Source organism: Hermetia illucens, chromosome 6 (assembly GCF_905115235.1).
Source record: "Hermetia illucens chromosome 6, iHerIll2.2.curated.20191125, whole genome shotgun sequence".
Taxonomy (NCBI): domain Eukaryota; kingdom Metazoa; phylum Arthropoda; class Insecta; order Diptera; family Stratiomyidae; genus Hermetia; species Hermetia illucens.
Genome location: NC_051854.1, coordinates 1833248 through 1849007, shown reverse-complemented (window position 1 = coordinate 1849007; position 15760 = coordinate 1833248). Strand labels below are relative to the sequence as shown.

General features: G+C 41.2%; 1 protein-coding gene across 4 annotated transcripts in view; it reads left to right on the top strand.

Annotated features, from left to right (window-relative positions):
* Positions 1 to 15760, top strand: part of LOC119658613 (RNA-binding protein Musashi homolog 2) — a 147478-nt gene that overhangs the window by 104108 nt on the left and 27610 nt on the right. For 2 of the 4 annotated variants that reach the window (XM_038066101.1, XM_038066102.1), the window contains one exon: positions 10198 to 10258. The exons of the other annotated variants lie outside the window; for them this stretch is intronic. In XM_038066101.1, coding sequence (XP_037922029.1) covers positions 10198 to 10258 — 61 coding nt within the window. The remainder of the gene's footprint in view (positions 1 to 10197; positions 10259 to 15760) is intronic. 4 annotated transcript variants of the gene reach the window in all.

Sequence of the window (15760 nt, the reverse complement as noted above, 5' to 3'; positions counted from 1 at the left end):
ACTAGAATGTATGGTTGTTAGTATGGAAGTTTATGCAAAAGGTGAAATAAAATTGTTTCTGGCACTATTTCAAGATCAAAAGTTTTTGGGTAGAAAGGAAGGATTTTTTTTCTTTATATTTATGAATGTTTGCTGAGAAGGGAACAGTAATTTACGACGCAGAAGAAGGGTTCGATGAAGAAAGTATTTCTACGGCTGGCCAAAAAAGTGTGAGGGTTTGGAGCCATGAGATATTTTTCGAGAATGTGGTATATATCCTGTCGAAAATGTGATATATGATACATCCTGCTTCTCGTAAGTATAATTTTCGTTGGCTTTAGAGTGGAAAACTTAGCTGTGTCCTCTTTGCCTTCAGATATTCTCGAATATCCCCCAATTTGTAGAATCGAACATAAAGAGGGAAGAGTCCAGTTACTTCCAAACTTGCCTTTGAAAGCTGGGAAATATTTTGTCATTCAACCACTGCAAGACTAGTATACAATCTTACGCAGGTCTCCGTGTCGCCTCAGTCAAAGGAAAGGCGGATGCCCCATTTTCTTGTGCAGCCAAAAAGACTGCTTATGATACAGATTGTTAACGTACCAACTGTCGTCAGTAACTGATGTAAGGGTATATGCCTGGGACGCACTCATTGGCAACCAGGGTCCATAGACCGACGGCTTGTTCGAAAACCTGAAGATTGCTTCTCTCGTGCGGCCTAGCCCAAAATCTAGGCAACCCATAAGGACCCTTTTAGAGATATAGCACCAGATGTGCAGTTGATGATAGTCCCAGGTAACTCTGCCCTCGTGTTGGATATTATTTTCAGGCAAAATATTTTCTTATTATGTTCCAGCACATTCAAGATATTTACTGGAGAAGGAATATTTTTTTATGCCAAAAGTTGGTTGGAACTTTTGATTAATCTTGGGAAGGAGATTACATTTCTCACAGACGTTGATAATTTAGTCTTGGAAATTTGAGGATGGTTAGCAAAGCTCGAGCTTTTTGCTCAGTATGGATATCTTCGATGTAGACCTGCATAGGTTTTTGATAGACTTTTTTGAAGCCGGTACGAGGCACACCTAATACTTCTACCACATTTGTGTAAATGCTGGCTCTAACCTCTCCTCTCCTCTCCTCTCCATCGAATGCATTCGTAACCGTGCCTCTCTTGCCTTCTCGGCCTCTTTCAACTTGCACTGTTTCGCCCCACCATGTCGTTAACTGCATTCCAGTTCTCCTGGCACGCAAGCATTTTCCAAATCAAACTTCCTGATGCTACTGTCACTCCCAATGTCTCTTTTAGGCTCTTCCTTTCCTATATGAGTCAAGGGCAATGCAAGAAGACATACTCCAGGTCCCTCGAAATACTGTCCTGGTTGGGACGGTTTGGTGAGCTATACAAATTGCCTGAGGTCTTAGTTTATCTCACTATGCCTTCTCTATGTCCACATCTTGATGCTCGGAACCAATCCAAAGGTCCGTCGACTTCGTTCCGTCCGTTCCGTTGTCCTTGCTTAACGTTTCCTGCCTTTCGGCGTGCTGATCAGATGAAGAATCGTCGACCAAAATATAGAATGGTATCATTCTGGCTACCACATAGGCCACTTCGTCCAAGATGATTCTAAAACCACATCGCACTCTTAAGGCAGTCTTTCTATAAATGCGCAATTTGGCGCTGTGTAGAGCATTAGCTATAAGCAGCCTACCAGTGCATCGCAGGCCCTTAACATTTGGCACCATCCTTCGTCAAGAGTGCAAACATGTAGTAAATGCTGCTTGAAATTCCACCTTACTCCAGGTGTTTGATTACTGGTTTTAAAGTGATGATATACTACTCCATTCTGATACGAGCACTGGTTTCCTTACGTTACTTCGTGATAAGTATCGTCTCTATTTTGCCAGACCTGATGAATACAATTCCGCATCTGCGAAATGGTTCCATTGTCTATCTTGTACCACAGTTTTCCATTTGGTAAATGGCTGTCGACATACGCAGTAACTGAGTACACCAATCGCCGCCAAAAACCTCAACATAAGCGAATTGAATGCATTTCGCACATCAAGGATAATCACTGCGCAATACTTGCTAGTGCCACCCTTTCCGTGCATTGCAGTGTCAACTGGCTTATTGTGATGTGGTCGGTTTAATAAGCTTTGCAGATTGTCTACAGTCGGAAGCAATCTATTATAAATTATTCGTTCCAACATTTTTCCCATAGTGTCCAATAGACATATAGGTCTATAGGAAGATGGCTCACCAAGGGGCTCAACAACTTTAGACAGCAACACTAGTCTTTGGCGTTTCCATTTCTCAGGAATGAACGCATAATAACTTTGCTTGGTACGCTGTCGAGGTCCTGTATTTCTTTGTCTCTCAACCAACCGCAAATCTCCAGTACTTCTTTCGTCGTTACGAGAGTATTGCACACCTCAAAGTCTCTGGAGACTGTTACCCCTCGTGTTCTCCTGAGGAAACAAACCCTGGACAATTTTCGGTAGGAGATAGGGACATGTAATTTGTGGAACTACCTGACATTTGAATCTCCCCACTACAGCTGTGTAGTCACTTCCCCATGTGTTTATATCGGCCTTTTCGCAGAGTTGCTTGAAGCAGTCCCTTTTGCTTCGCTTGTTTCATCGAGTTTCCTTGTAGACATGCTGCTCCATTTTACGGTCACCCCATTGCTGCTTGTCCTGCCCGATGACACGCCAACCGAATATCAAACAGCTCACTGGTCCACTAAGAGTTAGACCTGGGGAAAGTAAAACGTTTTGGCAACGATGAGTTGCATTCCGTCGCGATGCACTCCATAATATAGAGAGTTCTTCCTCAGGGTGTGCTTGGTATGGTGTCCTGGTCCAACCACACATCTATAAATGTTCGCTCGTCAATTGATTTCGCAGACCAATCTGACGGGTCTCCAGCCGCTTGGCTTATTCTTTAGTCAAAGATGATTGCCTGGGAGTCAGTGTGGGCGTAGCGTTCACCTAACGTCCCAGAAAAAATCGCTGCCCATGAAGGATTAACAAAAGTCAGATTCACAATCGAATCGGACCGGCATAGAGAGTATGCTGTCTAACTGTGCGAAAGCCTTCAAGAGACAATGACCTGTTGCATAGAATTCGGTGGTCTATGCATTGAATTTACCGGCGATGCCTTTTGGTCAGCTTCATTTTGCACCCAAAAGCAATATGTCCAACATGATCTCGAATTCAGCCAACGTCAGGCTTGAAGAAGCATAGCAACTAAAGGTATGTATGCCGCCTATTTTTACCCATACGAACCCAGTGATAGGCTGCTTCATACATTTCTGTATGACTTGGTCCTCACATGTCCACAAACCCGCCCCACCTGATCGGATGCGCATACATTGTTGTTAGGGTTTTCTATAGGATTCGCTTTTTATAACCACTTGTGCCTTTGATTTGTAGGAGATTTGCGACAGCAGGTGTTAGGCGACCCTACAGTGATTGAAGTTGATTTCGATCAATCTCATTTTCTCACTGTATTTAGCGCCTCTTTGAACTCAGGGCACTTGCGGCTTCTGCTATACAAGCCAATATGTACCTTCTCGACATCGAGCAGCTTGCACGCTGTTGGCAGCTGGATGGTCACCGTCTCTATACTTCCATATGTTTTTTCTGAAGCTTACGATTAATGCCTCCTGTATGTCGTGAAGCTTGAACTGATCTGATAAAGCGGTGCATATCCGTCTAGGTTCTTGCACAGTATAGTGACCTTATGCTTTTAAGCATGCACGACAAAATGCAAGTAAATTTTTAACTTGGCTGCAAAGTCTTCCTGCTCTATTTTCTTGTCATCTTTTCCAGCATGAGGTCCCCCTTTTGAGTTCTCCGGATCCTGTTTACATTTCCCCCAAAATCTTCGAGATTAGGGTCAGCTTTCATCCTTCTTAGTATGTCTGCGTAAGACATCTATCCGTGCTTGAAATGATGAACGTCTCGGAACGGATCCTTGTTCTCTCCTGCATGTTTTTAAGGCTTCCTTGTCGGCGTTTGTGTTTCAGGCACTATTTTCCCGCGTCACATCCAAGCTGTCCCCACACGAAACAGTGCAGTTGAGGGATATCAACAACCAAGAGCCTGTTTGCCCACTCCCGAGGACCGCCGGTACTGGGGTTCTAAGTACCTCCACCGTAATTTTACACCTCCTTTCTTCGTCCGTATTGGTTTATTATTCTGGGTGACTTTCCCATAGTTATTTTTGTCCACAGTTTTGCGTTTTCCTTTCACTTACCTGGTCTGCCCATAAACATGCCCAAGCACTCATAGCTCCAAATGCATACATGTGCATATTCATAGGTATCCATTTACCTGACGGAAATCTGGCAACTTCGCACAAAGTCTCCATACAATCTCCATTGGTCCCCGTGAGTAGTAGGTTGAACATGAGCAATGATTTTTTCCACTATACAAATTCAAGCAATATGCCGGGAGACGAATCTCCTGTGTGAAGTTTTCTCGTCTTATAGCAAGCCGGATCTCCATTATCATTTTTATATTCACATTTGGGACCATCAGCGGAAACTAATGATGATTGTTAGAGCACTCTCTCCGGTTACGTTGTAAGCATGGTGTTGGGCGGTACCTAGCCTTCCTTATCGAGTGAATTGATTTTCTTGCGCTCAGTGCAAACATGGTGTCGGGCGGTATCTAGGCTTTCCTTACCGAGTGAATTGAGGACTAGGAATCAAGGAAGACCTAGTTTAGTAATAAGAGAGCATATCAGTAGTGTTATAGCGAGTTTGTTGAGTAGCTTATTTCTATGGTTAAAAAATAATTAATGAAGTCTAAAATTGAAAAAAATGCTGGATGACTCTGCGAATCACGAACACAATTGATCACGGAGGTAATTAATGACTAGGATACAAATGAAAAGACAGGGCCTAAAATTATGACCATCCACTAAATTTTGTTGCCCCCACGAAGTAAATCCTACTGAGCAAAGCTCCTTAATTTATGCTTTCTTCCAGACTGAAGGCTACTCAAAGTTTAAGGATTAATTTCAGTGCCTCCTGTGTGGAAGGGAAAGAAAATCCTGAAACTGCATATTTCCCGACTTGTTCAAACAAAATTTAACTATGCAATGATTTTATCTACATTTTATATCCTTTCTCGAAATTCCATTTGCCACAAAGTCACTGTCTGTTACTACGACTGGAAGAATCCTCCTCAAGTAACCGAACAAGTTTCAAGCAAATCACTCCGTATCTGGCTGAATCCTAAGAGCATTTCGGCATTAAATACAACACCGGCCATAACTTTTTAATGTCGCCGTTTACCCAACATTGTGCCTCATTGTCTAAGTCCTAATCTGCTCCAAGTCAAAAGCAAAGTGTTGTTTCGAAAATGTACACAAAATTGAAATCCCACCAACACCTTAAAACCTGATCAGTGCGAATCATTAATTTTTTTTCGCTGACGTTGTCTTCATGGCTAGAAATTTACTTGGAGGTTTCGATGTCATCAAATTGGATTACCTACATTTCTCCTTGGCGGGTTGTTGTCTTGCTCGTCCCGCGACTTCATAGATCCCATTTGCGTGTTAGCTATCCAGCTAAATAACAACGTTCCCATTAGGGGGTTTTTTCAGCGGTAGGAACTGAAATCCAACCTCATATACATGCACATGTCGAGGCCTGGGTTCTCTGCGTGTTCGGTGCACAGATACGAGTGGATACAAAAATGCAACCGAGTAATGAAGCCTTAGGAAGCCTTCTCTTTGCACGGGGTATATCGATTTATCCGCTTGGCATTAATTTTTTTTTGCTATGCCCGTCCGTGTTCATATCCGCTTCCCACATGACACCTGCCCCCCATTGAAGCGCTTCTTCCTTTTTTGCCTACCCGTTTTGCGGCGACCGCTCGCGGGGTGCTTCGATGTTGATGGTTATGTTGTACAGGAGACAGCAGGAAGGTACTTTCTCATGTGTAATCATTTGAGTATGTTACATATGACGGTTAATGAATGACTTGGAACTAACAAACGAGAGGCTTCTGAGAGCATGCTGCACGCCGCCCGGTCTGGCTTCCATGTATGAACGGCTATGAGCCGGCTCAATAGTCTTTTTGTAACTGAAAAACCACTCCACTTTACGCACTGAACTTGTTATACACACAATCTTTTAATTACATATCCTTTTCGCCCCGTTACTAGTTGATTAGTATGTAATCTTGTAATACAAGTAGTGTGTGCAGTAGATGCAATCATAATTTGCGGAAGTTGTAAGTGTTGCATAATATTCGGTAGATTTGTCAAAGTGGAAAGGTATCATTGTAGTTCGTAGTGTTTGTTATTGCTGAAGTATTTCCTGTTAACCTTTCTTAATATCAATCGTAATATCGTCGAAGGGTGTGCGAAATTTGTGCCTCTTTTGTTGTGAGTGTCTTCAGTCTAACCCCGAGTGCTAATTCCAAAGTGTCTATGCATTGCACATGCATAATTTCAAATGTATTTTAGTTCCAATTAGTATCGACACCATTTCTAGGTCGTCGAGTGGGCAGTGTACATTCCTATGCACAACAATGTATAATTTCAATAATGAAAAAGGGTGAGAAAACAGAGCACATAATGGTAATTGGATTTCACAAAATTGCCTCGGGAGTGATCGAAGTGAAACTAGTTGGTTTCTCCAGAAATAGATTTGACATGAGCACACTTGTAAAGCTCTTTTCAAAATTCTATTGAAATAATGGCACTTAGGGAAGTTTGCAACGGCTCAAACGGCTTGTACATTGGCTCAACAACGATGTCCCAAAAGAATCTAAAAGAAGGACGAGATGACACGTTTTGAATCTCTCCTGTACAGAAAGTTCACAACCTAGTTGAAGTTTGGATTTCAGTGGCCTCTACTGTCCTTTCTACCTGCCATTGTTAGTCGCTTTTTAGACTATTTAGAAACGTCTCTCTGCACGAAAAGCGACGTTTAACAAATATTGGCAAGAATCCCACGATACGAGGACACTTTATAGAGGAAAGAGTTTCATGCCAAATGTGGGTCTTGGTTCTTTCCATGGTGATGATCCGGTACAACCTCAAACTGCGAATAGTCCGGCTGGTTATACGTCTTTACTCCTTTCATAAGAATGGAGGAAATGCAGTGTGCATTCTCAAGTCATTAAACAATGAAGCTTTAAGGAACGAGTAAGCGCTAATGATCAAAATAAAAATCTAAATCGATCGTTTGTTCCTCGCAGCCAAAGTCAAGTTTGCTATTGTCAACTTAGTTAGGCTAGGCTTCGTCCAGGGATACGCTTCAATTCATCAGTGCCAACAGTACCCCCGTACTGTAGCTAACATGATTGAAGTCAGTCACAGATGACCCTCAGTTAACATATATAATTTTCTCTCTCTTGTCGACCTGTAGTAGCTGACGTCCGGCTTAGGATACCAATTAAATTCTTAAAATCTTATATGTTGAGACCCTGAATTTCTTGTCACTAATTTTTGGAGACAGCGTTTTTTCCTGCTTCAGGATAAATTCCGTTATTCAGAAGCCGAGAAAAAGTATGCGGAATGTAATATCTGCCATTTCCCTCTCATTTTAAGACGGATGTGTTAATTTATATATACATTTGAGATTGACACCAACATAACCATGGCCCAAATGACAATCAAAACGTCTCCACCGCGGAATCTAGGGTTTTTTTAAATATAATATTAGCAACCATCCCCCAGAGGAAGCTTACCCTAAGTGACCGCATCGGAAAGAACCTTACCGAGGTGCCGTCGTCTAAGATCTGAGAAGACCGAGCGGCTGCAAATGAAGTGGCAAGCCGTCTTTTCCTCCTCCTTCTATTATCCGCATATAACGGGAACCACCACCCCATTTTTTCCATATGGCAATTTAAGGACAATGTTTCATTAATAGCTCACTCCCATCCTGGTTGTCCCACTTCTTAAGGGACAACAAGAATGCCCTTCTAGCGGTGTCGCAGCTCCGAGCATTCAGGGCATTCTTAGGCCCGTTGTACTATCCCCGTAAATCGCCTGTTCAATATCTTCCCGCTTACGGCCTTCGCAGGCTTTGGCGAATGTCAGAACATTCTCCAGAGGCAAAGAGTGTACAGATTTTTCATTGAAGAAAACCTTATCAATGTGTCTTCCTCTGAGATCTGAGGAGGCTGGATAGACCGTTTTTTTTAATCGGAAAATCGTTAAACCGAACAATGTGATTACCGCGATTTTTGGAATGTCTGTGGGGTAGACTGGTATATGGCGAGACACGGTCGGATGTTTGTCCGGTATCATGGCAGCGCTGGGTTTCCTATAGTCCTCACAAAGGCGTCATTCTCTGTTTGCTTTGGGAACCTGTCCATTGTTCAACATTTTGTTCTTTCAATTTCTCTAGGGAAAGTTTGCGTGAGCGCTATGTTTCAGGTTAGGCTTCCACCTTGTGTTTCTTTGAGAGATGGGAACTTGCTTTTTTGAACACGTGTTTGATTTCCGAGGCTAATTTTATTGTTTGAGTTGGGAGGAAAAGCGCGGTTGTATGGTTTTTCTGATCTACGACTAATTTGAAATGACCTAAAAATTGGCAATGATAATGGGTCTTAGGACACCTGCAACTATGTTGAGCTAAGAGAAGATACCGTCGGAGTTTGAATTCATTTTTTTCCTAAATATTGATTGAAATATTGGTGTGCAGCGAGGTATAGGCGCCGACGAAAAAGGAAAAGGCATCTCGGATATGGTTAGCCGCAGAGTTACTAGGATAGCAGACGAGAGCATGGTTCGTTGCGTACCTCCTTTTGGCATCACTTGTTTTTTTCATTGTCCATCGTCATTCTTTTTGGGCCAGGACCTCTCAAGAGGAATCTACTTTTCAGATTTCCATTGAATCAGCTAAGCATTTTGACATTTTTTTCTAGAACGCCTTTCGTCATCCTTGCATTCTTGTTAAATAATTATGAGATATCCACACGCGAATGTAATGCTCATCGACCTGCTGAACATCTTCCGCAGGATAGAAATACTGAGATATGTTACTACGATGGCTACTGAATCTGACATTTTTCTGAAGGAGCTGAAAATGTTTCCAAACGCTGACCAGTACTCCGTCCTACTCCGCAGAGACGCTATTGGCATCTATCCTCTGATGAACGTCATCCGATTACCCCACTATACGGCCTACGCATAGAAATCGCCCAGAATTATTTAAGGACTGTAATCCCTAGCTTCCAATAAATTTTCTAAATTCTTTGGGAAACCCTGAAACATTACCTAGTTAGTTTAATATGTTTAACGAGAGAAACCTTATAATATGCCTGCAACGTTCTTTTCCATGGAAGAGTTTAAAGGGTTGAAAAATAAACGCTTATCATGAGGGCCAATATGCTATGCTTCCCACCGGTGTTATTCAAGTGATCTAATAAAACAGTGGACAGTAATTTCCTAGAAGTGCTTATGAATCCTTTTCGGTCTTATGTCCGTGGTTTTATTTCCTTCTCGTATTTTTTAGGGTTCCGATGAGAGGATAAAATTGCTATTAATAATTCACCCATTACCGAAATTCTTGGAAATTTCCGCATTTCAGCACAATTCTTAGAAACTTCCACAGGTTCATTTTTCACATTTTCATGACTTGCCACATAGATTTCCGAATTCCTTAATACCTCGATGAGTTCGAGAAGAAACCGGCACTTAATCCCTCCGTTTCCTATCGATTTTACGCCTTGTCCCCTTCATCCCCTAAAACGTTAAAATCAATACAGGAAAAAGTTAATTCTGAAAATCTGTGTAGCTGCCAATTAAGCGAAAAGTGTTCAAATACCATTTGCCCTATTTTATGTGTACTTTCTCTCTCCCCTTCCGAATCCATTCCGTTTTGTATTGGGATCAATAAAGGACTCTGGGGAGGAATGTCTGCATGTTCGCCTCCTGTACGGTAAGGAAATTTAGCGAAATCCTTCATGTTGCTGCTTCTGTTTCATTTCGTTTTCTTTCTGTTGTTTTCTAGGTCTTGCCTTTTTTGCTAGACGCGCACCAATCAAAGGGCATAGCAATTGTTTACACGGCAAATTTGCTTTTCACGAATGGAAACACAATTCACTTCCGTTTTCTTTTTTGATGGTAGTTTTAACATTTAATGTCTATTAGTGGAAACAACACTTACTGCTTGTAAGGTTGTTGATAGTTTAGGGACTTTTACCTATGTAAATTGTTTAATGTATTCCTTTGATTTCTTTCAGGTATGTGTCCTGCACTATATCAATGCCAAGAGATGGAATCCTTTTTGTTTAAGGTTAATCGGTGAGTTGGATAATTTTACACTGAAGAAGTTGCTGGCTCTATTTTGCGTGCGTAATATAACTCAATTAGTTATCCACAAGCGAACTTGAGATTTTTCTGCAGCATGGAGAAAACTGGCTATGAAAAGGATACTGATGCGATCACTAATTAACTGATAATTGAGAGAAGGGGCTGGTAGACTTTTCCAGGTGGAAAGTCCTATCGTGTTGTTTGACTGTACTCCTGAGTTCTATCGACGACGAAGAGCGTCATACTTGAAACTCAGTTTCATTACGTTGCACGTTTATTCTGCAGTCTTATTCCGATTCCTTCATAGCCAAATCAGTTGTATGACAGCAAGATAAGTTCAAAGGTAGACGAATTATCCATGAGTGCAACTCGAATTCAAACCTACAACAAAGCAATTAAAAGGCTGAAAATCAAACATCAAGCAAACTGTCCTGTTCGAAAGCCAGCCAGAACGACCTGGCACTCTTGTTACGGAAAAACATCCAGTCGTCATTATATTCGCTTCCAATGTTAAGGAAGACGACCTGATGATAGTTATGATTGTAATGCTCACTAACCTTCTGTAACAAGATACTGGCATATGCTAGAGAGATAATCCAATCTAGCTTTCTTGGGAAGCAAATACTCTCTCAATGTTGACTAGTATTGTAGCCAATTCCGCAAAAGCTTTGTAAATATTATCGACTGATCATCTACCTCACTCCATGGCCTTCGCGATCAAACTACTATCAATTATTCCAGACCTGTGACATCTTGTGCAAAAAAGGACTGTTTAATATTTCCTTCTACTTCGTTAAAAAGGAAGCCAATTCGTAGAACATGTAGGGAGGTAGACGGGAATTTCTCGGAATCGGAGCTTTCTTGGAGGTCCGGATTATGCTATTTCAGGTAGTCCCGTATCATTCTCAAGCCCTATGACTCTGCCGACAAATACTGTTAAAATGATATTAACACATGGGTCATTAGGTCCCGAGACTAACCTATAAAACACATTTTTTTTTGGCAAAATTCGACTTTATTCATCAAGATAGTTGCCTTCCATGCAATTCAATCATTCCAGCGTTTCTCTAAACTTTCAGTGCCTTTCTTATAAAACACTGTGCCTTTAGCCTGAAAATAGGTTGCGGCTATGCACAATTTTGGACAAAGGGTTCTTCGATATTTTCTGGATCTTGCTATGTCCTCCAAACTTGCTCCAACCTCTCTCCAAAAACCCCGAAAAATCGTTATCTTGGGATTTTTAGGACTTTTTGGATAATCTCGGGGCAACGACCTCGGCGCCCTACGTCTTCGGTTGATGTTTGGCCACGTTTAAAGTTCGCATACCATCTAGAAAGGGTTGCTTCCGACAGACACTTTTCTGGGTAACGCTTTTTCAACCCTTTTTCACCTTGAACGGTATTTTTTCCCATTAAAAAACAATGTTTCATTAACATGCGAAATTCGGGTTTTTTTCCATCGTTTAAACAAACACAAATCTATCGTCACTTAGCCTTCAATATCTCAAGAATTACTGAACCGAATGCCATGAAATTTTCGCATGTATCCTCTAAGAGTTGGTTATACCGGAAAACATGGTAGTATGGTAATCGCGGCGCGATGCGTCTGTTACTTTCGGGACTTAATTACCGGTGTGTTATCTTTCAGTTGTGCTAGTATGCAATGGTAAGCGGATTCGGCCTTTTTTTTTAATGCGCTTTTTATAATATTGTATATACAAAGGCAATTTTCTCACAGTAAGGTCTAGATAATTCTCTAAGATGCGGTTACAAATCTGCGGAATAGAGGAGGTTGAGTTTGGTCAACCGGACTCATGGTTTTGTCTAGAAACTTTCATTTCACAATTAGTGGCACAACTTTCATGAACTCATGATCTCTGGCGATTCTGAGCCTTTGACATAAAAACTGTGATACATAATCAGCACACCATTAGTTCAAAACGCTCCTTGAGACAGAATTTATTCATGATTGTGGCTGTCTTTTTTTGCTATATTTCCATAATTTTCTTGGACCACCAGCAGGATAGCAACGCTCCCTATCAAGCGAAATTGTTTCTAGTCAAAATTATTACTCCAGTCAGGGTCACTGGTTCCCGCAGGTTTCGAAAAACCGATGCTAACAATTATTTGCTGCCAGGATTATCTAAATAACAAACGCTTAGAGTACCACTTAAGATGATTCGAATTCAGCCAACCAGTGTCTGTTTCAAGCACGTACCGGAGATCATATTTGTGTAGTTGCGATAGATGTTTGCAAAGTCTCGCCAATTTTTCGATAGCTTGTATCCTAGTAGTTGATAATTAATCTCAAGGCTTTTTATCTCTCCTGAGCAAGTAAGTTCACGGTCAAATTCTTCATAATTGAATTGATATCAGAAATAAGCATGCCCTACTGAAGAATATTTTGAAATAGCCTTGGTTTCATCTGCAAAGTATCAGTTGGTTTTCTGTTTGAGATTGTGGCTCTGTCATCCAAGGATTACTTGTGTGTCCTTGAAGTTTTGCTCGCTCCTAATCTGTGAAAAGGGTAATTAGGGAAGCGATCAACCACTAGGACTATAACTGATTAGTAGCAATCGATATCAGCTAATCATTATGATTTCTTGCTTTCACACTCTCGAATATTATTCTCTGTCGCTCTTTTGATTGATCTGATTAGTTTGCCTCGGTTTTCATTGGTTTCGCTTAGCTATTTATCTATCTAGCTTCACCAATTGGAACTGCACGAATTTTCCATATAAACCTATCCCTCTGGCCACCATTATTTGGGACCGATGTTCTCATTCGCATATTTTGCCGTTTTGCCGTACCTCTTACAAAACCTTTCGTTATCTTCAATATCTATAACTTTTCCCTGGCTTCAATATCCTTTTCGGTTTGAACCGGCTTCGTGGCCCTCACATACGCATGTTGTCCCACGGGCGGCTCTCTATGTAGTCTTTGACGGTAGTGCTGGAGGCTTTTTCCTTTGGCATTGGAATCCAGGTGGCTGGTTGAGGATTTTTGTCACAGTCCTTGTTCCGACTCCAAATTTATCTTTAATGAGCACTCTTATTTCTGCCTTGTGGTCTCCCATTGTTTTCGTTCTGAATAATCTGTCCTGGAGCTTGCTGACTTCACAAAAGAACAGTCTGCCTTGAAACACTAAGCTGTCGACTAATGGGAACGATGCTGTTGCCCTGTTGACACGGATCCTGAATTTGCTGTCGTGTCTCTTTTGACAATATCATGGTCCTAGAAAAAAAGATATTTATTCAATAAAAATTCTTGCAATCTATGAATCAAAATCAAATTTTAGTGAGTGGCTCTTGCCATGAATTTGTTATCTTTCGGGAAATATGCTTTTCATAAAACCATCAGCACCAAATCAATTCAGGAGTTGCAGCTTTCATTTTTCCGGATCGTTGTGGACACAGTCGAACTGAGAAATAAGTACCTCGTTAAGGGGGTACTCACCCTTTTATGGTTCAGTTTTCAAAGAACTTCCCAGACAAATGTAACTAATGACCTGCCAGAAACTAAATGCATGAACATTAAAAAAAATAGTATCCCTTCGGTCGATGAAAGAGGTTTCCCAAATCCAATTAGTTGGAGTAAAAAAGGATACCCTACTTTCCGTCTAGCCTATACTTGGTGAGGAAGCGGCCCCCAAAAAAAACGACTAGCAAACCCAATGTTTTATTTTATATGCAGTTCAGGTAAGTTTCTTCATCAGTAACATCATCTTGCTCTCCGCATCTCCAGACTGTTGTTCAACCAAGACCCAAATCGACCTGGCCTCGTTTTCTGTTGCTAAATTCTCTTATTCAAATAACCATTATAAATAATACTGTCCGGAGAATGCGTCAACTGATAAGCGCTAACAATGAAACTGTTACCTAAGTCTAACCACCTTCTCTCTTCTGTAATGTTAGGCTTGTTTCTAAGTCTATTTCGTATGATAAGTTGTAACTCCTTAAGTGCAAACGTGGTCAACGCAAGAGGATTCAAATCAAAACCAGCTAGCAGGTGATAACGTGTCAGTGTAAAGGCTTCAGAAGGTTAATCCTGAAGTGTTTTTGGTCGAGATTGAACTTCTGAAGCTTCTATGCTGACATACATTTATTGCGAAAGACGAGACGGTGAAAATCGTATTTTCTTATTGTTGTTCCAACTCATTTTGCATATAGTTGCTATCCACTTAGTGCCATCGTATCGGACGCACTGAAATACGTTTCAACTACATTCTCCCACCTCCCTCCGAGTATTGTCGTTGAAGTCGTTATGAAGTCAATGGAGGAATATCGATTGGTCAGTCAACCAGTTTTACGGGAGATATTCCTTCACCGTTTCGGGAAGTATAACAAGCTACTGAAAACGAAACTGACGGCTTTTGTCATCCCCTTTTCTCCTCTTGGTTCCATAACTTCAGGTCACCCATCAAATAACTTTTCCAGTTTTTCGATTTCTTTTTTTTTCTTTGGCGGAAAAATTCAGGTTCCAACGATAGTTTCTGGCAGATTGTTATGTCTTATTCATTAAACCCACTGACTAACTTTTTCGACCACCTTCTATGTTAATTCTATATCCAGGATATGCTCCAAAAGATCTATCTTTAGCAATTACGTCTCTATCACAATTTTCTAATCCGCTTTATGTCAGACAAGTCTTATGCATACACAATTTTATATGTCGGGCTATATGCCAAGTTATCATGCGCACGGCGATAAGGATAGACATGATATCTTCCTTCTCCGATTAGGAGTTGTATTACAAAGAGAGACGTAAAGAAGGTACGTCTATGGGGAGCGAATTCTGCTATCACGCCTGCTCGATTTTATTTGGCTCCGATTTTATTTTTTTAGCACTCGCCTCTAAAGCAATTGTTTAAACAGAGACTTATATGTACTATAAATTAGGAAGCCGCTGGCCCTCCTTGTATCGCAAGTGTTGACAAAACTTTCAAACGCATTGTAGTAGTGGCAGACCTCTTTTCCGTGTACTTCGCAAATGTGATTTGAAGTTTATTTTTAATAGATAGTGGCTCTCCAGTTCTCGTGCCACGATCATGATATATAGTTTGGTCGGTTCATCTAGATTGGATTCCCTAGTGTTCTTATTCGTAAGTTTGACCAGAGTGAGGTAGAGCGATTTTCGAACCATCGTCTAAAGTGTCTATCCATCACTTTTCTATCGGGCTTTGGGTCATTTTCCATCAGCTTGAATGTTTCGGATAATCTTATCTGAGGAGTTATCAATGTGGATCAAGACTGCTTCTCTCACAACTTCTCGATGATGGGCCACACCCCAGTGCAGGACTCTTCTGCTTCAATTGTTTGTTGTATAAACTGTGCCGACTGTAGATTATCTCGCCCTCTCCTACGATATGACCCGAAGACTATTGCACATCATCCATTCGAATGAAAGTGCGATATGGCCGAAACAATCGATACATCAGCTTTGCGTCTCGATTTGATTTCCTGTTTTGAAATCCGTAGACAGACCTTTGCAATGG